The sequence below is a fragment of the Eutrigla gurnardus genome (assembly GCF_963514095.1).
Source record: "Eutrigla gurnardus genome assembly, chromosome: 13".
NCBI classification, from domain to species: Eukaryota; Metazoa; Chordata; class Actinopteri; order Perciformes; family Triglidae; genus Eutrigla; species Eutrigla gurnardus.
Genome location: NC_139936.1, coordinates 19,575,683 through 19,603,567, shown reverse-complemented (window position 1 = coordinate 19,603,567; position 27,885 = coordinate 19,575,683). Strand labels below are relative to the sequence as shown.

The 27,885-nt window shown below is 39.8% G+C and overlaps 1 protein-coding gene across 1 annotated transcript; it reads left to right on the top strand.

Moving 5' to 3' along the window:
• On the top strand, positions 1-27,810 carry dmrt1 (doublesex and mab-3 related transcription factor 1; the record flags this gene model as incomplete). Its single annotated transcript, XM_084025718.1, has 5 exons — positions 1-219; positions 1,583-1,757; positions 4,650-4,807; positions 10,108-10,282; positions 27,653-27,810. The coding sequence occupies 5 exons, from the start codon at positions 1-3 to the stop codon at positions 27,808-27,810; spliced, it is 885 nt and encodes a 294-aa protein (XP_083881844.1).
• Positions 27,811-27,885: the final 75 nt, after the last annotated feature.

The window sequence follows — 27,885 nt, the reverse complement described above, 5'->3', positions numbered from 1 at the left end:
ATGAGCAAGGACAAACAGAGCAAGCAGGTGCTGGACTGTCCCGGATCTCCCTCCCGCTCCAAAGGCCAGAAACCCCCGAGGATGCCCAAGTGCTCCCGCTGTAGGAACCACGGCTACGTGTCTCCTCTGAAGGGACACAAGCGTTTCTGCAACTGGAGGGACTGCCAGTGTCCCAAATGTAAACTGATAGCCGAGAGGCAGAGAGTCATGGCGGCCCAGGTAATATTGTTTATTTATTTTTTTTTTGGACCGATTAGCGCGCTGCTAACGTTAGCTTGAGCTGAGCTGAAAATATCAATTTTAAACGTTAGGATTTGGCGTAAAACCAAATTGTTTTTTTACTAAGTGAAACACGAATACAATATGTGGTTGTTTAATAAATATTTAGATTAATGTTGCTATACTTTTTTACTTGCCGTTGATGAGTTTCCTTTAGTTGTTTTTTCCTGTTAATTTGTGTACTAACAACGTCACCTGAAATGTCAACCCAGCATGCTAGCTAGCTTAGTTTAGGGATAGTTAGTTTAGGATTCTTTAAACGGTTAATAACGTGTGTTTTTCGGGGTGTTTGAGTAGTATATTGTGACATTTGGTGCTTTCAGCAGACGCACGCCAAACATGTTAGCTATTAAGAGGTCGCCTACAGTTTATAGAGCAGCTACAATTGCTGTTTTGTCATTTGCATAATGATAGTTTGTATGATTTGTATGATGGTTTGGCGGTAACATGTTGCATTATTAAGCCATCTTTGGGAAGGCTCATTGATAGCTGTTATGATATGATTGGTATATTGATATTTTTGTGATTGTATTTTTATGTTACACTAATGATATATTTTAGAACTCTGGCATGGAGCAAACACCCTCATGTATAGATACATAGGCCAGGATATATAAATATATGGTTGGCCTACTTTATTTATCCTCATGTAAATTTGACAGCAGCCAAGTTACATCAGTCACAAAACAACCAAAAAATAAAAAATAAAATAAAAATAATTATGGAATAAGAGTTCAAACAAGGATCTAACTAGGGCTTTCATGAACATTAAAATAACATTTTTTTCTGTCTATGCACAAATGTATTAATAATTTCCGCTTTAGCTCTAACAATAAGCAGTACATTGGTAGCGTGAGTAAGTAGAATTTGCCTATTGATGGCTTGCATCAGTTTGGCTACAAATGAAATTACAAAAAAGTGTTTTGTAATTTATATCACAAGTAATATATTTAATTTTTCACATCTATGATGAATGATTCTAATTTGCAGCGTTGTATTGGTGGATACAGCTATAACATGACATGAATATGACTTCAGTCCTATAATACGTAGACGGATTTGTTTTGGGAATAAGAAAACAATAAGTGACATAAATGATTATAACACATGTTGGTAAAAGGACAAAGATACTGCAGAACAAATTCCATATCCATGAGATAACAATAAACCATCACAATGATTTACTAATTTTGTATTATTATTGTTATTATTTTTCTTATTATGTAGCATTTTCTTTGTCAAGCAGATGAGTATGTTCTGCGAAGTCATAAGCAGATAAGGGTATTCTTTTCCTCCCCTCCAGGTCGCCCTGAGACGGCAGCAGGCTCAGGAAGAGGAGCTTGGGATTTGTAGTCCGGTGACTCTGTCTGGCCCTGAGGTGATGGTGAAGAATGAAGCTGGAGCAGACTGCTTGTTCTCTGTGGAGGGACAATCCCCAACACCAACCAGTACCTCCACCTCTTCTCTTGCTGTCACAGGTGAGTTATTGCATGTCCTGTCCTCATGTGTCACACTACCAACGTAGGCAACAGCAGAACAGGTGAGTTGTTGTGTACAAACAACAGCTCTGGAAAGTATGGGAAAATATTTCATGAGATTCACATTTGTATATTCAGCGTGGGAAACTCAGCTGAAGCTGTACAAAAAACATCCATTTGACAGATTTTGAAAGACATCACACTGAGATCTTCACAGAAATGTTACTATTGAGGACTAACTTGAACTTGAAGTCAGGCAGTGTCAAGTGATTCTTTTAAGATGTATTGTTGTCATGCCACAACTCATGGATCTGTCTCGAACATGCTGCTCTCGTTGCTCTCATCCATCTGTTATTTTCCCTTCAGTGCAATGCATGATGGTATATAGTGCTCGGTTAGTTGGTAGTTGTACACTACTTTTCAAGATGAATTGGTCGATACTTTGAGTCCACTATAATACAGGGTGTAATAATTCTCACTATACATTCAGACAGCACTACAGAATGGCGATTTCGGTAATAGTGAGTGATTTCAGACACAACTGTGGTCTTTGTGAGGATTTGAGCAGCAGCTTCTGAATCAGCTGCAACGATCTAATACATTTTTTTTGGAGACTTGTTCAAACACCCTTACTCTAGTCCAGTCACTTAATTTACAGAAGACTAAACAGTCTCCAATCATGCAGCTAATGTGCCTCTTAAATAATGAACATAACCTGGTTATTAAGCAGTGAATGCCTAAGTCCGATGTATGGTGATGTGGTTGAAAATCCTGTGTTGTTGAACACATCCGCATTCCCCCTTAAGTAGTCTTTCTCAATATTATTTACTACGTCACTAGCTCTGGCCATTGCACAGTCACATTCATTTACTTGGTGTGTCCACCATGAAAAAGGATCCCAGTTAACTTTCCATTGACATTGTTTTCATGCTGAGCAATGCAAAAAAAATGATAAATTGTGTCCCTGTGCACGAAACCAATAGATGAGATTTCATGACTATTTCACAAACTGCCATGAGACTGGGATAAATGATGAGTTCACACCATGTTTCTGCATGATGTAAAGGATCTACATGTAAAACTCCCTTTAACAAAGTACTTAGATATAAATCTGCCTTTACGGGATGGCTCTTTACATCTGTGCCTCTTGTGTAACCCCCCCCCCCCCCCCCCCCCCCCCAGATATCCAGTGTCTGGATATCCATTCTCTTATCTTTAAAATGTTTTTGCATAATTTCACTTTTGAACTTTTCATTTTTTTTCTGAACTACAAATTCTCCTACATCTTTAAAATTGACTTAATTATAATTTCTGAAGATTGTTTTTTATCAGTTTATCTGTTAATTATTATAGTTAATTTCTTTTACAGTTTCTTGTAGAGAAAATGTCAATGAGTTCATACCAAAATGTATTTCAGTTTTAAAGAGCAATTTTTGTTCAGTCCACTGTTATTCAATATTTTTAAACAATAAAACATGAAAAAAAATCACAGGACAAGAACACTTTCATAGACACCTTTCACAAACTGGGAAAGTAAGTGAAAATTAAAGATGATTGTAGTGGCAGCAATATGAAAGGGCATCTTGGCGGTGGTGGAGACAGACACAGATATCGTGTTCCCTGTCGGCCTGATAGCAAACTTTAGGAGGTGGAATATGACTGTGGTCAAGGCTGCTCACATCTTCTGCTTTGTTTTTATGCGAGAGTGAACTTTAAGTCTCTGGCTTGGCAACAGAGAGGAAAAGACTGAGCTGGAAAAAGGAGTCGAGCACTCTGTGATTCACTGATGACAAGAACCAGAACAGGGACAACAAAATGTCATTATCTTTGGCTTCGGTGGTGCACAGTGTCTTCTTTGTGTTTGACTGAAAGATCAGGGTCTGCCTGAGAAGGATGTGACCTTGTTGATAAGGAAAGAACAACGGATAATGAGTAATGAGTAGTGTTGTTTTTGGCGGCCTGTTTTACTTTTAGTTTTAGTCAAGCTATCATTTTAGTTTTTATTACTTTTAGTCATGTTCATTCTATTTTTAGTCTAGTCAAGTTTCAGTCGACTAAAAGTCTGAATTTTCCATGACTATTTTAGTCTAGTTTTAATCGACGAAAACTGATGACATTTAGTCTAGTTTTAGACAAAGATTGTATTTAGCCAAACCCATTTCACAATTTAAACAAGGTTATCTTATTATTATTATATTATTGTTACCTTATAGACTCAAGAATACATCCATTCCAGACACAGAAGACGCTCTGATTTGAATTAAGAACATATTTATTTTACCAACCAAATATGTTATCACATGACCAGCATTTTCGCGTCTCGTCTCGTTTTCATCACGTGATTAAGGTTTGTTGACGACGATATTTCATCGTAATTTCCGTTAATGAAAGCAACACTAGTAATGAGTAATGATGATGATGATGATGATGATGATGATGATGATGATGATGATGATGGTCATATTTGTCCTGACAGGCCATGCCACATTGCTGAATTGTGATGGCGTGGTGTGGTGTGATTTTGACGTCAGAGACACCTTCCACCTGCAGATGGTGCTGTTGATAGTTATTTGAACTGAGGCAGATTGAGTAGAAAAATCATGTACAATTCAAGGCTTCTTTTCCTGTTAAATGATTGATCCAAAGATCTACTGCAAGCCAAGGTCTGTACTATATCTGATGTTTTCTACATAATTCATGAAAACATGACTCGTTTTACAAATGTACTTTTTAATCCAAGTTTTGAACTACAATTAGCACATGCATGTAATCCTCAAATCCATATTTCAGATGCAATGATGATCTAAAATCCAGCCACAAACATTCTGCTTTAACCTCCAAACTTATCTTTACTAATCTTATTTGGTGTCTTTCCTCAATGTGTTTTTCCAGGCAGTCGCTCAGCACTGTCCCCCGGCCTGTCCGAAGGTGCTCGAACTCATACTGAGGGACCATCAGACCTGCTGCTGGAAACTTCCTACTACAACTTCTACCAGCCGTCACGCTACCCCACCTACTATGGCAACCTTTACAATTACCAGCAATACCAGGTAACTAACAATGACCAGCCTACTGTTTATCACTAAGAGTCAAACTCTCCTTGAAAGACTCTTCGTAGGTGTTTCACATACAGGTGTTGATTACCTGCAAGATGTTTAACTTGCCTCAAGGGACGGTTTTAACCACTGGACTAGTACAACATGGCAAATGTGTGTGTGTGTGTGTGTGTGTGTGTGTGTGTGTGTGTGTGTGTGTGTGTGTGTGGGAGGGGGAACTTCATATCTGAGCTGCTTCATGCCACAGAAACGGGAGATAAGCTGCTTAACTACGAATCACCTCAGCATGAACAAGGCTTACTTTCTGTTACCTAATCAGATTACTTGTCACAGTAATATGAAACTCATGTTAGACAGCGTGTTCAACTGTGTGTACACAGGAAGAAAGTAGCACCAAATTTTAGTTGCTTCTTTCACATAAAAATCATTTGTCTCTTCAATGCATATTACAACATGCTTTTGAAACTCCTTTGGGGTTTTAATCCACCTTGAAAATATTACGGCATTGATTGTTATTTATGTAAAGTTAGAGGAGCACCCTTGTGAGTGCCAGCCTGTATTTAACATCTGGGCATCATCTGCCTGAGCAATGACTGCTGATGTGTCCACGAGCAAGGCGTTCTCCTCTCGGGCTGGGTATCGCTTCTGATTTCACAAATGTTTTTGATTCTGATACACAAGGTCCCGATTGGATTCGATTTTCGATTCGATATTGATGAATTTAAAGATATTTCAGTTTGAATATGAATTTTGCAGGTGAATGATGTGTCGGTACCATGGGTACCTGCTGTGTGTGTGGTCGAGAGACAGAGAGAGCGAGGAAGGGAGGGAATATTACATTATCAGTAAGAATAGATTGATTAACAAAATCGTTTTATTTTCTTGTCAAATGAATAGTAATAAAATGCATATGACCTGGTATACAAAACAACAGACTTACAGAATACAAAAATAAAGCAAATTACATTTTAAATAAAAAAAGTGAGGAAGCGTCACTTTGATATGAACCTTGTAGACACTAGAAGTTAATTTTCTTTGCGTCGGTTAGTGATTCATATAAAGTTTTTTATTTCTTTGTTTTCCTTGGAACTGGATGAGAGTGTATGTTTTAATGTCTGCACTTACGGTATAACGTAGGACACATCAGGGAGACAGTGCCCAGCATCCCACCGACACACACACACACACACACACACACACACACACACACACACACACACACACACGGTCCCTCATTCACCCATCTGTATATCCAACCTGATTTATGCTTAAATGTATCTCTATTGTGTCAAATGAGATGAGCTTGTGCTTAGAGCAGATTGGATCTATAACTCTCCAGTGATCTCAGATGAAGTGTTTTTTTTTTTTATTAACAACATTTGTCCACTCCTTCCCCCCCGCCGCCGCCGCCGTTCCCCCAATGGCAACATCTAGTTTTGGGGTCACTGCCTCCGCTAACCTGCCGGCGCACAGCAGAGCCTGAATTGCAAAGGTTAATGGTATTGTCTGTCGGCAGAAGAACAAACCGCTATGCCTCAGCGCTTGAAGGAGAAAGTGAGCACATTAATGGTAATCAGTTAGCACTCTTTAGCATAATTTAGCCATCCTCCTTTGTGATTTATGATATTTTTAGTGAAGTTGTCAGGTTAAGGGGGCGACGTGCTACGGTTATTCAAATTCAGGGACTACTTTTTTTGGGGTATTTGAATGGAGAGCCGATTTTCTGAAGATGAGATTGAATTGTGCCACAAACACAATTGCACACTTTGTAACTAAAAGGTGATAGAATATTTCTTTAGAAATAAAATAATAATATCCGAATTTAAATAATTATCATGTTTCTTTTTACTGGTTAAAAACATATCTTGTGTCTCCTTTACCTGTCCTAAACCTCCACAATTTAATGGCTTATACTCCGATTCTTGCATCCCCAGCTGAAGTTATTATCCTTGAGTTACTCAATTTTGATTTTGTCTCCATATTTGCACTTATCACTGTGGTCTTTCTGCACTATCCAGAGAGCTGTGATGTCTTTTCTCTCATTGAATGAGTTTATGAAGGTGCTGCTCTTTTCTCCATCATATCATGTGGTGAAATTCTACTTTACATATTTTTAAGAATGATAGAATCAAAGCTAATTTTGTTATTTAAATGGCTTTTGCACCTTCAACATTATCACTTGTTTTGCGCTGGAAGACCCTCATGCTGGTTTCTTTCTGTGCTGTGCCTGATACCCAGCTATTAGTTAGAAATAGAGAGTGCCATAATGGATGTTTATTCATATAAATATGTTACGGCTGTATTTGTGTTTTTATCAGATGATAGCCTCCAGTTCTGAACACTGCTGACTTCTTGCAAGATCTCAATTGATCGGTGCATAATCAATCAAGTTTTTGTACCAATTACTTGACATTTTGCAATTACAGTCGATTGTCTGCAGAAGATTCAGGTTAGCAGTTTTTTCCCTTTGCCAACCTCTGCAACTGTTGATGTAAATGTCATTTAAATTAAATATACATTTGCTTTAAATCATCACCAATCAAAACAATAGTGTATCATAATATAGTGATCTACAGGTCTTGAGCTCTTCACGCTACTAAATGAAAACCCACAAGGAAACACATGGTCTTTATCAGTGGAAGGCCATCTACCTTCTCTCCTGTGCACTCAGTGGTGCTTGGCTGTCATGCAGGTGGATGATGATAATATAAGGGTGGTGTAGAGCTTCCAGACAGGAGATGGTGCCAGATAAGAAGACAGGCCCTCTCAGGGAGGTAAGGAAGCCCCCCCAGGAGTCAGCAAGTAAGCCGGTGATTATAGAGGAAGGACTGCAGATGTGTGGTAGCATTTTCCCTCAAGGCAATTTGTTTACCAACCAATGTTCTGTGCCGTGACAATGCATTTCGAAACAGAGGTCCTGAGGTTGAATCAAGTTATCATCAGTTCATCTATGAATCTGACAGCCAGACTCCTGCTTGTGCAGAAAGCCTCTTAGAATCTATCTCAGTGGAGAAACTAAAACCTCTTGAGTTCCTCAAGATGCAGATATGCTGCAAATAATTCACCACCAGCTCTGATACTAGCTGTGTAACAGTACACGCCATCTTGGTTGTGGGATCGATGTCCAGTATGATTGTGATACAGTGGGGGACAGAAAAAATTTTTTTTTTTATTATTGTAAGCCACTAAGCCGTGGCTCCCAGGCCATTAAAATGAAGGTTCTCAATACATTTTATAACAGCGAGAAGTAATCTAAAAGAAAACAAAAGGCAATGTGTCAACATACAAAACAACATTACTGTGGAGCTCAAGTACTGAAAGGGTGTTATGTTTAAATCCCATAGCCTGACTGTGTAGTGTAGCATATCTGAAATGATGAACAACTCCCAGGGAACTGGTTATTGGTTTGGCCTTTGGCTGCTTGAACACAGAAAGGAGAATAGTAGTAATAGTCACTTTAGAGGTATTTCCTGATAGTGTTACCTGACTTGTTCAGCGAGACCCAACCAAGTAGAGAATAGTACTTTATGAGAGGGTCCTCTAGCTTTGACCTCTCACTTGCATTCCCCATTATCTTAAAACATTAACCTATCTATGAGGTTACAGTCGATGCACAATCATTCTGGGTGTCAAGCGAGGATTTTTAGATCCAACTCCTGTCAGGAGGCGGGTGTGTATGGGAAACAAAAGGGGTGCAGGAATATAAGTAACAGCCACAAGAGCTTTTCAGAACAGCACCTATTTGATGGATTATTTAGCAAACTGAATCCAAAGTTGCACACTGGATAAAACATCCTGTACTGAATTCTTATGGACAGATATACAGTGTATGTTGAGAACACAATATCAGCCCGATAATAGCCCTATAATAATGCGATAATAGCCTCACCAGAGACATGCAGGCCTTCGGGAACACTCTTCAACTGTAAACATCTTGAACTTAAAGAGAAAGGAGGTTGCTGGTGCTGCTCTGAGAAACTTTTGTTTCTGTTTTTCTTTTTTTTTTGGCTTTTCCGAACAAAGCTAGTTTCATTACCAGGGCTTAGCTTTGGACGCCATAGTTTGTTTACATTCTTCGATCCTTCGCACCACAGGCCGTGAAAGACAGCAAGCGATGATTGGTCGGGGATCAAGTGGGGTCTGTCACAGCAAGATTTTATGACCTAATCACCTAATCTGACATCCTAGCCAAAGACCAAAATATTGTGAAGTCTGAACCTGGCAGTACAGCAGAAGTACATCTGTCATGTGACACTGATTAGATAACTTAGTTTGAAGCTATAGTTTGACTAGTTAAAATAGTATTCACCTCACCAGTATACACTGAAAAAGGTTTATAAACTGCTTATCCAGCATCACATGGTCTGCTGTGCGAGTAACTCTCTGTGGATGGACTGGATGTAAACCCTTTCTGTAAGCAACTTTCACTAAGACAGTTTTGTTTGCCGCCGTATGTGTCCTGCAAACCGTAAGCTTAGTGCACTTTCAAGACTAGTCCAATCTCTATTGTATTTTTCACGGCCTAATACAAGAGCTGAGTGTAGCTTAAATAACGGTTTATAAAGCTGTCGAGGAATTGATGGTGTGGACAATACGGGTGACATATTACAGGCTGACAGAAATCAAATTCCATAAAAGCGAAATTGAAAACCCTGCGTGAGGCGGCCTTGCTGCTGAGTAGACAGCTCGTTTTAAAGTTTTCAGAGGACTGGAGAAAGCCAGCGCTGCGTGTTGCAGCCCATTCTTAGAACAAGCCACCGACATGTGAACTCAAACACGACTAATTCTCTGTCATATATTATTCTATCTCTGTATTTCTACCTGGCAGATTAGGTTGTAAAGCGTTGCCTATGACTATCCAATGGCGGATTTGGACAATCAAATATGTGTCATACAACAATGGTGTGTATGTTGTTTTTTAAAATGTCAAATGTAGATCGGAGAATGCATCAGTATCTATGGGTGGTGTTGGGATTAGTATGCATGAGCAAATACCATGTAGCTAATGTAAATAAAGGTTTAAGTCCCTCTTTTATAAAAGAAAATAAGAAGAAATAAACCATTTTCTTGCAAAGATTAAGTCCTGATTTGGTTATTCCTCCTTGAAAAAATATAATGTAGCCTCACAGTGAATGACCGCAAGCAAAGACCTTTTAAGCCAGAATGGTTGACATTTTAGCTCCAGCATTTGTCACTCATCTTGATCAGCTGCAACTTGCCATGTCATCTAAGCTGAAGCAAAGATAGCAATTGTTTCTCTTTTTTGTGTTTTTGTGTCGTCTTGTATGATGCAGATGCCACATGGTGATGACCGCCTGTCCACTCACAACATGTCCTCTCAGTACCGCATGCATTCCTACTATCCAGCAGCCACCTACCTGACCCAGGGCCTGGGCTCCACCACCTGTGTGCCGCCCCTCTTCAGCCCGGACGACAACAACAACAACTGCTCTGAGACCATGGCAGCCTGTGAGTGACACACAGAAACTCTCTCTCTCTCTCTCTCTCACACACACACACACACACACACACACACACACACACACACACACACACACACACAATCTCTCTCTCTTCTCAGGCCCCATAAAGTTTTACCCAGACTTTATCCACTGTGTGGTTAAGTACATTCAAGGGAGGGCTGCACTCAAGTCAAATGTGCCATAAAATGTATAAGATGAAATTAGTCTAAAGTGAAGCTTTTTTACTTTTACTCTACTTACTTTTTTACTTTACTTCAAACATGGCATTGTTTACTTATATTTGATCTGTCCCAAGTTAAATTCACGTGTTTCACTTTTCCACCTACTCACCTTAATGTTGTCTTTTGGAAGACAGAAGGTGCATAAAATACATTTCTCATTTAAAGTAAATCACAGAATTTAAAAACGCACTTCTTTTGGCTATAATTTGCAGCTGTAGCTGAAAAAGTAATCGATTTCCCGACGGTGCAGCTGCGTTTTTGTTTATCGTGATTCTGATTTCTGGCACTCCACACCACCAATCTCAGATGGGAATCTCAGCTGAGCATGGCTGCTTGGATCTTCTGCATTTCTCAGTCGCTATGTGGGTAAATCAGATTGCATGCATTGCATAATACGTTCAGTAAGTATTTGTGGAACTTCACAAGGAATGCATGTAAGTGCACGATGAGAGTGAGAAAAGAGGAAAGATTTTCATACGGAACATTTCTGACAATTAAAATCGTTTTGTTTTAGTGCACCACAGGAAGAATAAATACGTTTTAAATTGAGACGCACTTTCTCTCTCCATCTTTGGTGCATGTAGAAGCCCGTTTCAAAAGTGTGTTGCGAACACAGTTCACTGATCTGGCATCCTCTTTCACGAATGGTTGTCACTCGGGATTTGCAGGTACGTTTACGAGTAAACATGCTCATGTACAGTATGGGTTGCATGTGCTGTCGTGTTTGCCCTAATGGGACAGATAAGATAAGATAATCCTTTATTAGTCCCACGGCGGGGAAATTCACAACAGTCAGTTACGACAGTCTGGGGTTGTTTTAATGCTGTGTTTATGTCATTACGCCATGAAATTTAAAGATTCCAGTTTATGATTTTCTATTTGTGTGATGTTTTCGAGAAAACTGTACTCCATTTCACGATAGTCCTATTTTTTGTTGGCTTCTGATTGGCTAATTGTATCTTTGAACCTTGTTCATACAAAAGCTATGGACGGAAACACTGTAGCACTGAAACCAGCACCAAACGAGACACTACGCTGGAGTTTTGTCGCTTTACCTCCGACACACAAGCACTTGCCACATACTCAAGTGTGCAGAGATACTTTTCAGTTATGAAGCCTTAATTGTGTGAAATCAAGCTTTATTTCCTCTCATTATCTAACTATAATTTATTATATTTAAATGATGTTAAAAAAATCAAATTAAAAATTTTGACCAACCTAGCACAGAACTAGAACAACCAGCCCAATTATTTTCAGGAATTAAAAGAGGATGTTATATTATTATTATTATTTTACATTATTATTAATTCATATAAGACATGGGGGATGAGTGTCATTACCACAAAATCAACATCCTTCCTTTAGTGAAATAGACTGCTGACACCACCAGCATCACAAACCTAAAGACCCCCGCATCGCCCTTTTTTTTACCTGTATTTGTTTATGACTTTCACCTGTCCGTTTCCTGTGAGGGTCCCACGTCAGCCTCCTGCTGTGAATCTCCATGCTCCATTACAAGATAACAACACTCTCCACGGGTGGTCCAACCTCAGAGAAACTAACCATGTAAATCAGCGTTTTTTACAAATAATTTTCCTGGCATAGATATACGGTTTGTGAAGAAAATTGAAAACCTCACTCGTGATAAAACAACTTCACCAAAAAGATGTATAAATTACAATGAAAAATAGTACACAACAGGACAGTGACAAAGAGTGTGTCGAGCATCTAAAAGTAATCAAGTCTGTCGCCAGGGAGTGTCCTTTTTATATGTTTATTGTAAAACAGGTCAGAAATATTATACCAAAATTACTCTAACATTGGACACTCCCAAAAGCTTTATTTTTACAACATTAGGATGCTTGGGGATACCATTTGTTTTGAATAATGCCACTTATGTGTTAATTCAAACTGCATTAAACAGACTTAAGGCCCACTACCACATATTTGGCATTGATTAGAATATTTATTAGGCAGAAAAATCTTGATCAGGAAAGGAAATATTTCAGACATGATAGAGAAAAGTCTTTTTACTGTAGAAATACATTTTTCCTTTCCAATTCTGTTTTGTTTCTGTTTGTTGGAGGCTTGATTAGGCCTTTTATTCTGTACAACCGCTGCCAAATCAACTGCAGGTGTGTGTCATATTTAAACAGGAGGCTTCCATCGACTGAATATGAACCCTATTGTTTTATTAGAGGTTCTGTGTTTAAGATGTTGTGTGGGAAATGATTTTGAAGCTAGTCCGATCCCTTGACTCTAGGGTGTGTTCGTGTGTGCGTATGCAACTCCTGCACTGTGTCCTTGAAGTTGTCCCAAGGCTAAGTCATATCTTATCAGCCGAGTTTAAATCACTCTGCAGGGTTATAAGCATGTTGTTCTTGTGAGCATCACATAATTAACTTTTATCTTCTGTAATGTGACTGCAAAAAGGTTCTGTGGCTTTTTTTTTTTACTTTTTTTTTGGTCTGCTGATTTATTACAGTCTGAATTACTGTATTTTATGTTGATTTTAGCTGCTCTTATCCAGAGTGACATGGAAGCAATTTGTTTACTAATTAATTCAATAGCAACATTTTTATGCAACATTACCAAATATTATCGTTATCTAAATACCTTTTGGGGTTATAAACTAGGGCTAAAAGTAATTATTGATTCAATATTAATTCATTATTAATCTGTAGATTTTGATTAATCAAAAAGATGTTTTGTCTGAATATCAGTCCAATACCGCCTAAAATATTTAGTTAACTATCAAAGAAGACAGAAAAATGTAGATATTTACATTTGAGTAGCTTGATACATTTTTTGGCGTTTTTGCTGGGCGAAAAAAATAATTTTAAATGATTCTGTCCACATTGATGAAGCAACTCATCACTCAATTCTGGACTGTTGATTGGAATAAAATTTAAAAAAAAGAAGAAGATTGGGCTCTGGGAAATTGTGACATTTAACGATTAAAGAACTAGATGAATCCACAGAATAATTTGCAGATTAATCGATTATGAAATGTTGTAGCCGGATTTCCCTAAAAACGGCTTAAGTGAGGAATGAACCTTTGCTATAGCACGTCAAAATTCAGCTACATCTCCTTTTTAATCCTTGAATTGTTTCGCTTTCACCAAATATGTCGTGAACCTCCGGATCATCCATGAGAAGGATATAGCAGTGAGCTGTGAGCCTACCTGCCCTCCCCTTCTACCTGGCTGCCAAACAGCGCCCCGTCAGATTTATCTCCCTCCCAGGATAGGGCTAATCAGTTGGCCAAATACAGAGATCCAAATAACCTTCAGGAGTGCCACGCTGTCCTTTCTCCTCCTCGCCTCCTCCTCCCCCCTCTCCGCACTCCCCCTCCACGGGCCCCGCTGTCTCCGCAAAATTGCCTTCTGGAGTTAGTGAGCGGGAACAGTTAAGATTTACAAACAATGATGAAGCTTGTCATGCGTCTTTCTCCATCCGTCACGGCGGGCCGGGCGGAGCTGTGGGTAGAGCCGTCCTGGTGTTCTTCATAAAAGCCAGCTCTCTGTGAAATACGCCCCCGGCCGGCCTGTTTACTGCCCCGCGCTCGTCAGCAGCCCCGCCGCCGTAAATCGCAGAGCGGGAGTTGACAGCACAGTCCATCAAACTCCCACCCCACCTCGCTGCCCTCCCAACATCTCACCTCACACTGCCACCACCACCACCACCACCACCCCCCATCCTCCATATATACCCACACAGAGACACACACACTGTTTCTCCACACCCGCCTCACTTCCTCACGAGGAGGCTCAGATGAGCTGCCCCAAAAGAGTTATGGCTGTTTCAGTCTTACAGGAGACAGCTCAAGCCGAGTCTGTCGGTGTTTATGTTCTTTCTTTTTCGTCCTTGTCGAGACTTTTTTTTTTAAAAAAACTGCTGAAAGTTTGTCAGCACAGCAACTTTTCCTTTCACATACTACTTTGTTTTTTTTTTTTTTAAAGAAGATTTATACTAATGTCAGACCTCAAAAACCGAGCGCCACTGCACTGGCTATACGTTTGTCTGTTTTGTTATATTGGTGTCAGCACGGAGCGTACTGTAATTTAAATGCAAATCAGATTGTTGAGGTATTGCAGATGTTAATCCTGCTAATCGATAGACCTGTGTGAGCCCATTAAGTTAGAAATCCATTACTATCTTTCTAGATGATATTCTATTGATTTTTTCTTGCTTCAATCTATACTGTACTGTACAACAAAGTGAGTTACTGCGTATAAAGTCTGTCGTTTCAGGTTCTCCGACTTTTCTGGAAAAAAAACAGGGAGTGAAAAAAAAAAACGACAGAGAGATTGGTATCAGTAAGTTTCTTTGTTTCGTGTGTAAAATGGGACTTGCCTGCTTTCAGATCAGATTACTTCAAACTCACACCCACGCACTCTCTCTCTCTCACACACACACACACACACACACACACACACACACACACACACACACACACACACACACACACACACACACACACACACACACAAACAGTTAAGGAAGTCCCTTCCAACACACACACACACCCTCGAGGTCACACTCATTCTGGAAACGTCAGAAAGACCTCTCACTCTTTTGGATTTATTAAACCCAAAACAAATTGGTACTTCTAACCCAAGAGGTGACCTTTTCTAAGGAAGTGCTGTTTCATGTCATGTAGCAGCAAGAGTTCATTTCCTTTGGTCACTAACATGCTGAGAACATCACTCACCTCTGTACATAAACTCTGTGGTGTTTCACTACCTAGGAAAGGCTCAATGGATTTGCACTGTAATGTTTTTGTCTTGACAATTAATACCGTATATCAAAACGTTCTTTTACGACTCATATCAAGTTGTAGTACCTTCAAGTATCCAAATACCAAAATTTGGCAGATTTGAAGTTAAATCCTAATCCTAAACAATCCCGACTGGGTTTCACGCCCCTGCTTGAATTTGTTTTGGTTATTACTGTTGTGATTGCTTTAAAGAAATGCCTTCTCGATGTTAACATTGGACGTGAAATAGAAAACATGTACATGGGAAATGTATTTGAGCAATATTTTCACTGTGAAACCATGAAAAAATATTCTGCTGCAATGTACGAGAAAATGTGGCGCCAAACAGACTGCACAGTTTAGTACTTTATATCACCTTTTTTCAAATAAAGTCCAGTAAACAAACCCCACATCCTTCAAGCTGATGTTGCAGTTTAAAAAGATCGATGTTCTGAACTTCTGAACTCTTCCTCTCTGTCTATGGCAGGCTAATAAAACTGAGAAAATATCCAAATGTCTTTGCAGTATTTCAGAAAATGACACGAGATAATGAGGCGATTACCAGTAAGTAAGAGGCAGCAGCAGAGAAAGTGACCCTGCTGGAGGACCCGTCGGGCCCCGGAGGGCCTCAATGAATGTGTGGCTGATTGAGTGTGTCTTTTGGCTCTTGGTTACAGTGGAAGGGTCCTGTGTGGCCTGTCAGATTGTCAGCATGCTGTGCTGCTAAGTGCCCTGATAGCCTCTGGGGCTCACGGATGGGCTAAATACCGGTGTAATTGTCTGCTCAGGGCACAAGCACCGTTGTAATGTGTTGTACAACACCTCCATTAACACGGGCCTGGGGCTGTACAGACATTAAATGGCCGGGGCTGTGTAGTTTATGTCCTCTTCCCCTCACTCTATTTCTCCCTCTCACTTACCCTCTCACACTGTCCAGCTTTGAGGGACCTGAAAGGAAATGAAAGTGATTCTATTAACGTCTCTTCTATCGTATAGAAAGACAAAGTCCCTCCCCTTCCAGTGTTCCCTGACGGACCTTAGTACGGTCCCATGATGGTCCACCAGAAGTGGCGGGACATCTCTTATTTTTTAGTCTGAGGTATTTGTGAGGTACAAATTGTTTCTGTAAATGCAAATTATTCAAATGAGAGAACTTTGCTTGAAAGCTGCATATTTTTAATGATGTAAGCTTATCTCTCTTTACTTACTGTCCAGACATTTAAATCCAAATAACAGAAGAGTTCATTCTGAAATTCAGAATTCTAAATGTTGACACTTACAGGTGACAATGTATTTACATGAAAATATGGTGGAATTATATAATACGGCAATTAACAGCAATTTAACTGAAGTAGTTCTAATTCCAAGTAAGATTATGTTTTTTAATTGTGATATCTTATTTGTTAATTTTCTAGGTTGACAAAAGTGGAGCCTGCATGTAAACAAATACATGTACAATTGAGATTACGTGGAGTAATTTTACTGGAGATGTTTTGTGCTTTAATTCAGACAAATGTCTGTCCAAATTAAATAAAAACATAACATAATATAGTTATTATTCTTACATCACCAGATTCAACACAGGTTTACTGCACAGCATCTAAATGTAATCTGCATGTAAAATACTTGACTCTCTCACATCTCCACACACACTTAAAGTGGATGTGGTTTTCTCTGATTAAAACAATTGTGTTAGTTCCAGTGCTTTCCTACCTAATCGTGCTCTTGTAGTCACTTTGCTTGCGTCGTTTTGAGCAGCGGCGTTGGCGGCTCAGCGTGGATTGACGAATGGCGTTGCCTTGGCAGCTCTCTGAAACAGCTGAGCGACTTGGGTAAACACATATGGCAGCTTTAGCACCCGCGGGAGGCGTCCTTCTTTCTATAGCAATATATTTCACTCTTCCTGTGTCCTTTACTTTGGCATTTTTCTTACCCTGTCGACTCACAATGAATCTCTTGTTTAAAGCGTAATGATAGAAAAGTCCCACAAATATTGATCGGGCCGCCTCAGCTCATTATTGCATATCCATAACTTTTCGACGGAGCACGTCAAGAAACCCAATGATAGACTGACAGGCCATTTTGTGAGTTGATGGGGCACAGTAGCCGAAATGGAGATTTAGCATAGGCACGAAGGCTGTGTCACGCCTCCCCGGCAGTCATCTTCATCGGGGACAGATTGGTTAACAAAGCAGGAGCAAAGGTTCCTCTCTGCTTAATTAGCCTTTGACCCCGACACCGACGCCTTCTGTCAGCCCTTGTCGGCCCACCGCACTCTTCAGCTCCATAGCAAACCAATAATGAGCGTTTAAGTGTTTTCTGACCCCCGTAATGACTGCAAAACAGACTACACTGATCCGAACAATCGTCAGCTCTTCATCTGTGAGATGAAAGAATGAGAAATACGTGGAAGATTAAACTAACACACATGATGAAATGAGTAGCTCCTATTCACCATAATGCAAACGCTATTATTTGACTCTTAATTTCCTTCTCTGATGAAGTTGTTTGATGTGGCTTGAAATTAGTTGTAGCTCAGGCTTCAGTAGCAGGCTTACTGTAAGAGCAGCGGTCACTGATCAGTGTCGGCACTTGTGGCGTTCGTTTAACCAGCAGTGGCAATATTTAAGATTTGAAGAAGAATTTGAAGAATTGTACGTGAAAAATGCATTTGGTTGTTTTGTTTTTTAAAACCTTAGTGTATGAAATCAAATGAGATTCTTAGTTCACACAGCAACTGAAAATACCAGTTTGGATGATCCTTTCCTTCATTTCACACTAATTAGATGCTGTCAAAAATGTTTTACTTAAATTATGCCCAAAAACAAGTTAGGGATGAGCCTGCATGGATCACTTTGGTCCAGACTGAAGTACCTCAACAACTATCAGATAGTTCACCAGGAAACCCTAACCCTTAAAGGGATAGTTCGGAATTTTGGACATAAGACCTATTTTCCAAGTGAGCCGGTGTGTTTGAGACGTCTGGACGTTTTCAAGAAATTTCATTCAGTTCTTCTAGTAGCCGAGTTCGCTTATGCTATGGCTAGCGCAAGTCAATGGTTCTAGCTAGACAGGCATTAAAAACAGTCTTGCCCACTCCACAGTGCACCCGAGGCAAATCCATTGTAACGGCAGACTATCGATGTACATATGTGTGTTGATAGAATGTTTGAAATAAAACCAACCTTGCATTTTTAAGGATTTATGTCTCAGCAGCAGCAGCAGCGTGTCATACTTCCTAGTAGGCTATGGCAGCGGCGGAGTGATATTACCTAGCACTTATAAGTTACCGGTTCTATAATAGTTTGTTTACCTGCTGTCATTGCTACAGACGCAGAGTAGCCTGCAGTGCTAGTTTCTTCAATCTCACAGAAATGGACACTTTTGGAGAATATACTGAAACTTTTGAAGACTCTGATGAGGAGTTTTTTTCCACCCAAACCCAACCGTACCTGTACGAACCTGAATATACAGAGGAAGAATTGCGGGAGAGGGATGCTCAAAGGGCAGAACGTGAACGAGCGTCTGTGGAGACCGAGATAGCCCCCGCTGGAGCTGAGAACCGGGACCGAACAAACGGAGACTGGTGGTGCCAGGAGTGAATCCCCCGCAACGCGTCCGAGGGTTTACGGTTTTCCGGACGGAGCAGTGGTCCGGGTTCGCGGTGCGTAATTGTGGCTTCCCGTGGCCGTGGGCTGCCCGGTGTTTGAGTGAGCTCCGAGGGCTTTTCAGCCAGCCTTGGGGGTATAAGTACCGACAGTTCGGCCCGGTTCGATTGCCTATTTACGGGCAGTATTTCGGGCGGCGCGTCTTAGAGTTTTGAGTCCAACGGAAACTAGAAACTAGTTCCTCAAAAAATGGATGATTAATGCGATGCGAGGTTAGTTTTGTTTCAAATATTATTCTATCAACACAGATATGTACATCGACAGTATAGTGTTTTAATTGATTTGCCTCGGGTGCACTGTGGAGTGGGCAAGACTGTTTTTAATGCCTGTCTAACTAGAACCATCGACTTGCGCTAGCTATAGCATAAGCGAACAAGGCAACTAGAAGAACTGAATGAAATTTCTTGAAAACATCTCCAGACGTCTCGAACACACCGGCTCACTTGGAAAATAGGTCTTATGTCCAAAATTCCGAACTATCCCTTTAAAGCTCAAAGCTCTCTGTTTTAAATGACCTTCTCTGCTATTTAAATGCAGTACAGATTAACAACTTAATCGACTAGAAAGAAATGTAGAAACATAGTCCATGCAGGAAGTAGGTTTCGTCCATAACATAGTGTATTTGGTAAAGCCATTAATTAGTAGCCTATCTAAGATGTCATAGTTAATTTAGTGCACATAAGAAACAGAAAACAATTGACATCTCATCTTTTTGGCATGGCTGGGACTTCATATTGTCATCAGATCGGTTACATAATAAAAAGGTTTGCAGAATTAGGAGTCATTGAAGAAAATGTTGTATATGCGCAATGATTTGAAACTGAGGGTGAAGGTCTGCGGTGTGAACATCAGCTGAGTGACATGAGCCTCCACTGTTCAGTGCTCAGTATTTAAAGCCTGTCTGCTCTTTGACTGAGTTTTCTGGGCCATTAAGTCCGGCTGCTGGCCTCATGATGAGAAGCCAGACGCCCATATCGTTTCTGGAGAGGGGAACGTCCATCTCTACAAGGGTCGTCCTCAGTTGGACACCCCTGGGATCCTCTCGAAATGGCCAGGGACGATTTTTTTTATTTTTTTTAGACACAGCTCGTATCATTTTAATGGGAGCCATTTAATCCCAGGCCAACCTTGTCATGACAGGCAACTCTTCATTCTTAAGATTGAATTTTTGTTCCTGTGATGATAACCTCCACTAAGTGCTCTCGTCCCTGGACAGCACTGACAAATTCACACAGGTGATTGGTCTTTGGTAACTCACAGGTTGTGGGTTGAATATTTTCACACTTCGTCGATTAGACTGTGAGACATGGTTAAAAGTTAAGATTATTTTGTCAAACTTTCTCACCGGCTTCATTTTACTCATTTAAAAAGACAAAACAATTAAATTGGTATTTTCAATGACTATGTTTTTATACACTATATGACCAAATATATATGGACACCCGAACATTACACCCATATATGATTGTTGAATCCAAGTATTGATCAGCAGCTGTAACAGCCTCCATTATTGAGAGCATTACTGAGGACTAACTAGTGATTTCTGGCCAAAACTCAAGAATTCAAATGTTAGTTATGACAATTTCATACAAATGTCTGATTGGATACAATTTTGAAGTGATGAGATTTTGGACAGACGTGGAGCTTCATCTTGACTGGTTGGCTTAGGCATACAACCACAAGTCGGTACTTGTAGTTTCTGTTTTATATCATTTAAATCAAATATCTTTTGGTTTTAGAGTGTTGGCGAGACAAAAAAGGACATTTAACTATGTCACTTTTCAATATCCATTAATCTGCATGTTGATTGGATATATTATTGAAAATAATCATTAGTTGCAACCCCTAAAATAAGCATAATAATAACACCATGACTACATATTCATAATTTTACTGTCAGTTTATTTCTGAATTTGTGAATAGTTGTTATAAGTTGGCTTTTGACAAGTAAACTGAGAAGCCATTAAATGTATATATCCTGAGTTACTGATTTATAACATCTAACGCATTCATGTAAAATGATTACCACTGCAATTGTTCGTCTGGATTGATTTTTAATATTTTTAATTTCTAAGTGAATATAGCAGTTGTTCTTCCAGATACTTCAGTAACTCAAATCACTACCAGTTTAAAGCAGAAGCAGTGTGTGTGTGTGTGTGTGTGTGTGTGTGTGTGTGTGTGTGTGTGTTGTGTGTGTGTGTGTGTGTGTGTGTGTGTGTGTGTGCGTGTGTGTGTGTGTGTGTGTGTGTATGTGTGCGTGTGCGTGTGCGTGTGCGTGTGTGTGTGTGTGTGTGTGTGTGTATGTGTGCGTGTGTGTGTTTACTTAAGTGTTATCTACCCCTATGACCCTTGTGTACGGTGGATGAGTGTAGAGTATGAAACCCACAGAGAGAGCTTATCCCTGCTGCATTAGACTGAATTACCATCTCCTCTCACATCGGGGCTTTTGTTCCCCTCTTTGGCAGCAGCAGAAATGATTGCACCTTCATTCACTCCCTCCCTCCCTCCTGAACGGGACAAGTGGGAGGTTAAAAAAGCTTCCTTTTGTTATTCCACACAAAGACTGTTTAAGAGTTTGGGAATCTTATATCGAGTGCTGAGTGACTGGGAAAAGGGCAAAAGTTCATTCAGCAGAATAAACTCTCTTTTAACATCACCAGCCGGTTCGGTTTGTCCTGTTACAAGCTATTTTAGTACAGTCTGAACCTGAAAAAATACTCTGTATTACACAAGAGCTTCTCTTTTTATGGTGTGGGGTTCGCAAAGAGAAAAGTGCAGTTAGCTACTCACAGCTGTCCCGGACAATATCAGCACAATTGTGCTATAAGCGCTATTAACTGAAATATCTCATATAACCGTCTGTGTTGTCTTCAAAGTGTGAGTCCTGCTATAAAAGCTTAACCATGTCGTTGATGAGGTAGGTTCCAAAAAACAATCAACTTCATATTGTGAGGAATTTGTCTGCTAGGCGTTTTGTTCCCAAAAAGCAATTGGCAGTGGAAATTAAGTGACTTTTACCCAAGTTCTTGTATATGACTTGAGTATTTGAGTACCATTTTATGCTGCTTTATACTTCTACACTAGGGATGCAAATTATCGAGTAATTCATTAATCGATAGTTGTTTCATCTTATCGATCGATGATCAATTAATTGATAAGCGGCAATTCTTCTGAGAAGCTGAATTTCCCTCTGAATAGGTTCCATCTACTGTATACGTAACATAAAATGCTAACTTCCTTATGATATAAAGAAAAATGCAAATCATATTTTGAATAATTTAATTTTAATGCATCCATTTGGGGAATTTTGAGAACCAAAATATGACATATCGTTTCCTGACCAATTTCTTACAAACTGCTGGTTCTGATCCAAATGTTGACATACTAAATGGGGTTGAGGAGTTTAAGCATTCAAGAAAAGATGAAAACAAAAATGACTAAAACACAGTGCTGAATAATTATACTATTAGTTTATTATTATTATTATTATTATTATTATTATTATTATTATTATTATTATTATTATTAATATAAGTAGGTGACTATTCCTCAGCCTTCCTTGGTGTTTTGATTTTGACTGAAGCCTCGTTCACATACGTCGCCACTCGCCCATCTCTGAACGACAACTGTCAATGAATGTGAATGTGTTCTAGTAATGTGGCCAGGACAGGCGATGCGATGTGGGTGGGGACGGAGATAAAATAACTTTCTGCAATGCGAGTGAAGCGAGTACCAATCATAATGTAGAATAGAGATGATTGACAGTTGACGTCAACAGAGAGTTCCACAGAGAGTTGCCGCTTGAAACTAGCCGTCGGCGGCAGTGAATTTCTTTTGCCAGCGAGTAGAATTCAGAGAAAGCGAGTGACGGGCGAGTAGCGACGTATGTGAACGGGGCTATACGCGCCGTCAAACTCGCCAGCTGAGGGGGGGTCGGCGCGGAGGACGCCTTGCCATGGCGGCGGGGGAAGCCTTGCCATGGCGACGGGGGAAAACAGAACGTTGATGAGCCACACCAGCCGCAAGGATTTCCCCTTACAATAAGCGCTGCTGCCTTCCTGTTTAGGCCTACCATTAGAGCCGCTAGTTAAGGCCATTTGCCTTGATGAAATAATTTTGGGCGAACATCGAGACTTTGGCGGTCTAAGTTAGACTATGGCGGTGCGCCATAGTCTCGTCAATGTGTGGGAAACACTGCTGCCAGTCTCCCGCTTCCTGTTTGTCTTCTTGTTGTCACCACAGCCCTGCTTCGCTTGTGTTCGCGCATGTGCGTCAAGTACGTCTGGCGTCAAGCGCGCCCTCACGTGGACTGGCGGGGAATTACGTGTTCAAAACGCAATTAATTGCAATTCATTTATTTTAATCGAGTAATTTCTTATCGACAATTAATCGATAATCGATTAATTGTTTGCATCCCTATTCTACACCACTACATTTCAGTCCCACTTCATTAGCCTAGCAACTACAAACAACGCAGGACACATCGCGTTTTGTTGTACACTTACTTCGGTTGTTCCACCATAACTTCAAAGGGCTTACATTGATATTCTTTGGTAGCTGGGGATAGCTACCGGGGAAAACAAAACTTTGCATGGAAAACTTCCTGTTTTGGTTGCACAATTGTTGCTGCACTTCCTTTGTGCCGTAATTGGAGCCTTTGTTTATCGGGATATCGTACCAAGTTGCAGACAGACGTGCAAAGTGAAAGCGAGGTTTATAGGGAACCAATGGTGTCATTATTCAAGGATTTAGGGATAATTTATTGTCATTGTTAAACACAGGGTTGCACAACAAAATGCAGCTGTAGCCCATTTGCTACGGCAACAAAACTATTTTCTGGGCAAATTTCATGGCACATGTGCCACTATTGCCATTACATTGAGCAATCAACAGTTCCTTCATAATTAAGTGAAAAAACATGAGCAGTTTATAAAATACAATTAGTTAAAGGTTAAACCAGTGGCTGGTCTAGTTTGGGCCCATTGTCATGTCTCAGATGTCTTTGAGTTGTTGACAGGTGACAAATGGTTTCATTCATGTAATTTAATTTAGTCTAAATAAAAGTCAAAGATTAGAAAAAAGCCAAAAATATTGTCCTGAAACACGACGGAATAAACCCTAATGTTGTTCCATAACTTCTGGATGTGTAAAAAGGCAATTGTTTGCTAACAAATTTGCCATATTCATTTTATTTTTTGTTCACAACTTAAACAATGAATTAATTAACTAATCCATCAAAAGAAAATGAATTTACAACAAAAATAAGTTTTGAATTCTTCCATGCAAATAAAGCGGCGTATTATGTCGCTGCTTTTCTTCATTCTTTTCTTTTTCAGCATAACATCTGAATATTCTGTTTTCTGATATTTGGACCAAACACAGAATGGATAAATCTAAAAATTAACAGAAAATGCAATTGACAATAAAAGTAAATTGTTTATTGTGCAGCCTTAGTGTCATTGACAGGTGCTCGACGGCTAATTGAGAATGAGTCTTTCTGGTGTTTTTCAGCAACATTAATCCGTATTAAACAGGAGAGCAAAGGACAGTCGGATGCAGCAAAGAACATGTGTACGAGCGGTGTGTCGTGATTTAGCGTCTCCAGTGAAACTAACACGTCCAGTTGCTTTCAGCCTTTAATTACACATCATAGATTTCCTGCTGATGAACAGGCAGAGAATTAACAGTGAACAGGGGCTAATTCACAGCCGCTGCTCACCTCCACCCACATGCTGTTATTGCTGTACAAGTGGACCGCTGAGAGCAGGGTGCACTTAGCTACACAAACATTAGTATTAACGATTGGGCTGCCAGTTTGGAATTGGTGACAAACTGCAGACGGGCAAAAATTGGAGTCCGAAACCAATCAGAAAGTTAATGAGGAGAAAAATGACTCCTCTTTTTCCCTCCCACCACAGCTGAGGAGGGGGGAGAGGGAGAGATGGTGGAGGGTGAGCGATGAGAAAGCTTAGGAAGGAGAGAGGCAAATCAAGAAGCCAGAGGATTCTAGGAAACACTGGAGATCAGCTCTTGTTTATGCTATCTGGAGGACGTTACTCTCAGTAAATATTTGTGAAAGTCCAGCACAACCATAAAATAACATTTAAACATTTTTGGCCATCATCTGACATTGATGATTTTCTTTTTTAATAACAAGAAAATATACATAGTTTTGTTATATTTTGTGAGATAATGGACCTTAAAACACAGTTTCCTTATTAACTACATTTCTTTTGATGGTCAACTTTCTCCTTTTGAGAACCCATATTTATCTCTCTAATGATCAGGGCTGCAACTGATTGTTTTCAAGATCTGTTCATCTGCAGATCATTTTCTTGATTCATTGATTCATTATTTGGTCTCTAAAATGTCAGAAAACTGCAACAACAACTTCGGATGTCTTATGTTTGTCCAAAAGCCAAAATTATTCACTTTACATCTGCATGAAATGGAAGTAAACCAGTCAATATTCAGACTTACATTTTTTTTGTTGGCATTTTTGCATAAAGTTGTACTCCGTAACATTTTCATCTATTTAATTGTCTTTTAAGTTACTATCTATCTATCTGTCCGTCCGTCCGTCCGTCCGTCCGTCTATCAAAGAGTGAGTTAAAACAATGGTGATTGATCACATGACCCACTAATGAAAGTGCTTGTACTTGTTGTTTTGCCCAGAAACAGGATCTCTGTGGCGACATTCTTGCGCAAAATTAAAAATGAGTGAGGCTTTTTACGTCAGTCCGCAGAGGTTGGTCTACCCAGGTGGAGCTACTCACGGAAGTATGCTGCGTTTTTATGCAGGAAATCAGTAACTTACAATTTCTGAGTCAGGCTCCCTCTAGCCTAAAGTGTTTGACCCGGCAGCCAGGTACTTTTCATTACTGCTGACTCACAATGGAGGATCAACAGCCAGAGAAAGACAAAACAAACCATTACACTTATTCATACTTCACTATATAAAACTATTATATAATACAGCTTGATTGAGGTTATAAATGAGGATTAAAAAATCACAAAGTAAGTGTTGATGGTTGACAGTAGTTCTTTAAAGTGAGAAACATTTGAACGCCCGTTCAAACACAGTAGGTCTTATAATGTTGTAGAGTGTTAAAATGGGTGTGTGCACACAGTAGCGCTCACTGTAAACGATCTTTTGTGTTCAGTGTCTTCCCTTTTTGTTTCTATTTGCTATAAATCCTGAAGAATAATTTGACCATGCATTCATATTTATATCAGGTGAATACAGAGAGGACCGTTTACTCTGCAGCGCTGATAATACGACTTCTCTCTGTCTCTCTATAGTATTTCTCTTCTCCTTTTTATTTACTCGCCTTACATTTTTTATGATGTGTGTGCTGCTGTACTGTCTACCTACACAAGGCAATATGAATTCATCATATTAACGACTTTGAGGAGTATCCAAGAAAAAAGATTTGTTGCTCAATACATGAAAGAGAAGTGAAAGATTTGAGGTCTGTTTTCTTTTTGAAATACATAAACATTATCTGAGAAATATTTTACCCAACACATTTTGTAATGGCCCAGTTTTTGGAAATGTGTGGCCAGGACTTATGATCTCACATGGGTGACTTCATGACTCCATGCAAAGCTTGTTTGCTACCTGTGTCTGATGGGATTCACCATAGCCTTACTGGTTTATGATACACCGTATCAACACCGGTTCGGCATCCGGGTTTTATGGCTTTATTAGGACATGGTGGACATGTGACTAGAAGTAACTTGAAAGTTTAAACTCTACCAGTTGATCCTGATGTATCAAGAAATATAGAGGGTGAAGTAGTTTTATTGTGCTTGTACATTTTAAAATTGGGAGAAAACTGGCTTCATTTTAACATTGCACATAAACGTTTGTTTAAAGTTTGCTTCAAATGTGGTGCAGGGATAACCTTTTTTTTGTAGGCAGTCCCAGAAGTTGGCATCGCCGGTTTTAGAATTTATTCCTGCAGCAGTCAATCAAACTACAAAAATATAAGCATGTATCCCCTCAAACTGCTTTAGTTACTTTTGCAGGTTGTCTGTGTACTGATCTTCAGGGGGTCGGGTAGACGAGTGGCCCAACAAAGTTTGGTTGAATTCTAGGAATGTCAGTTTTGCAAGTATTTGGTAAGAAAGCTAAAGTATTGTACAAATTCTAAGTTTGACCTGATGATAATAAATAATCTGGTCTTCGCCAAATATTGAGACAATGCACTGAATGAACATTGTGGTGATGAAGTCAAGGAATCACCAAAGTTTGGCATTTAAGTTTATATAAATCATGAATGTCTTTATGAGCTTTTGAAGAAATTTCATTGGATAAGTGAAAACTTTGACCTGCTGGTGGTGCTACACGAAACGTCAGAGGATCATCAAAATCAGTGGGATTTATTGTTCAGGGATCATAAATGTTTGTAGAAAATCTTACGCCAACACCCCCAATTGTGTTTGAGATATTTAAGTCCGAATAAGCATTGGACCGTCTGTTGCAATGGATCCTAAAAAGGTCCAGATTGTCTTTCATCAAGACATTATTGTGCTTGTTTGTTCACATGAAAACAGACAGAAGTAGTTGTCAAAGAGCAGCTCGATATCCCCGTTTACTTTCGCACCTGGATTTTATGCTTGGAAAGATTTTGTGAAGCATATGAGAAGTGGATCAGCTCAGTGGATCTCTGATCAGGACTCTCTTGTCTGTCTCGTCCCTGCAGCCTTCTCCGTCGGCGGCTCCATCGCTGGTCACAGCTCCACTATGACCTGCAGGCCCATCAGCTCCCTGCTTAGCTCTGATGTCCACGAGCGCGAGGCCGGCAACGAGACGCCAAACTTCACCGTCAACTCCGGCATTGATGGGGACGCCACCAAATAAAGCTAAGGATGACATTATACATGAACTTCATGTTCTTTGTAGAACCATTTCATGGTTCTCTGTTGCTGCAGGTTT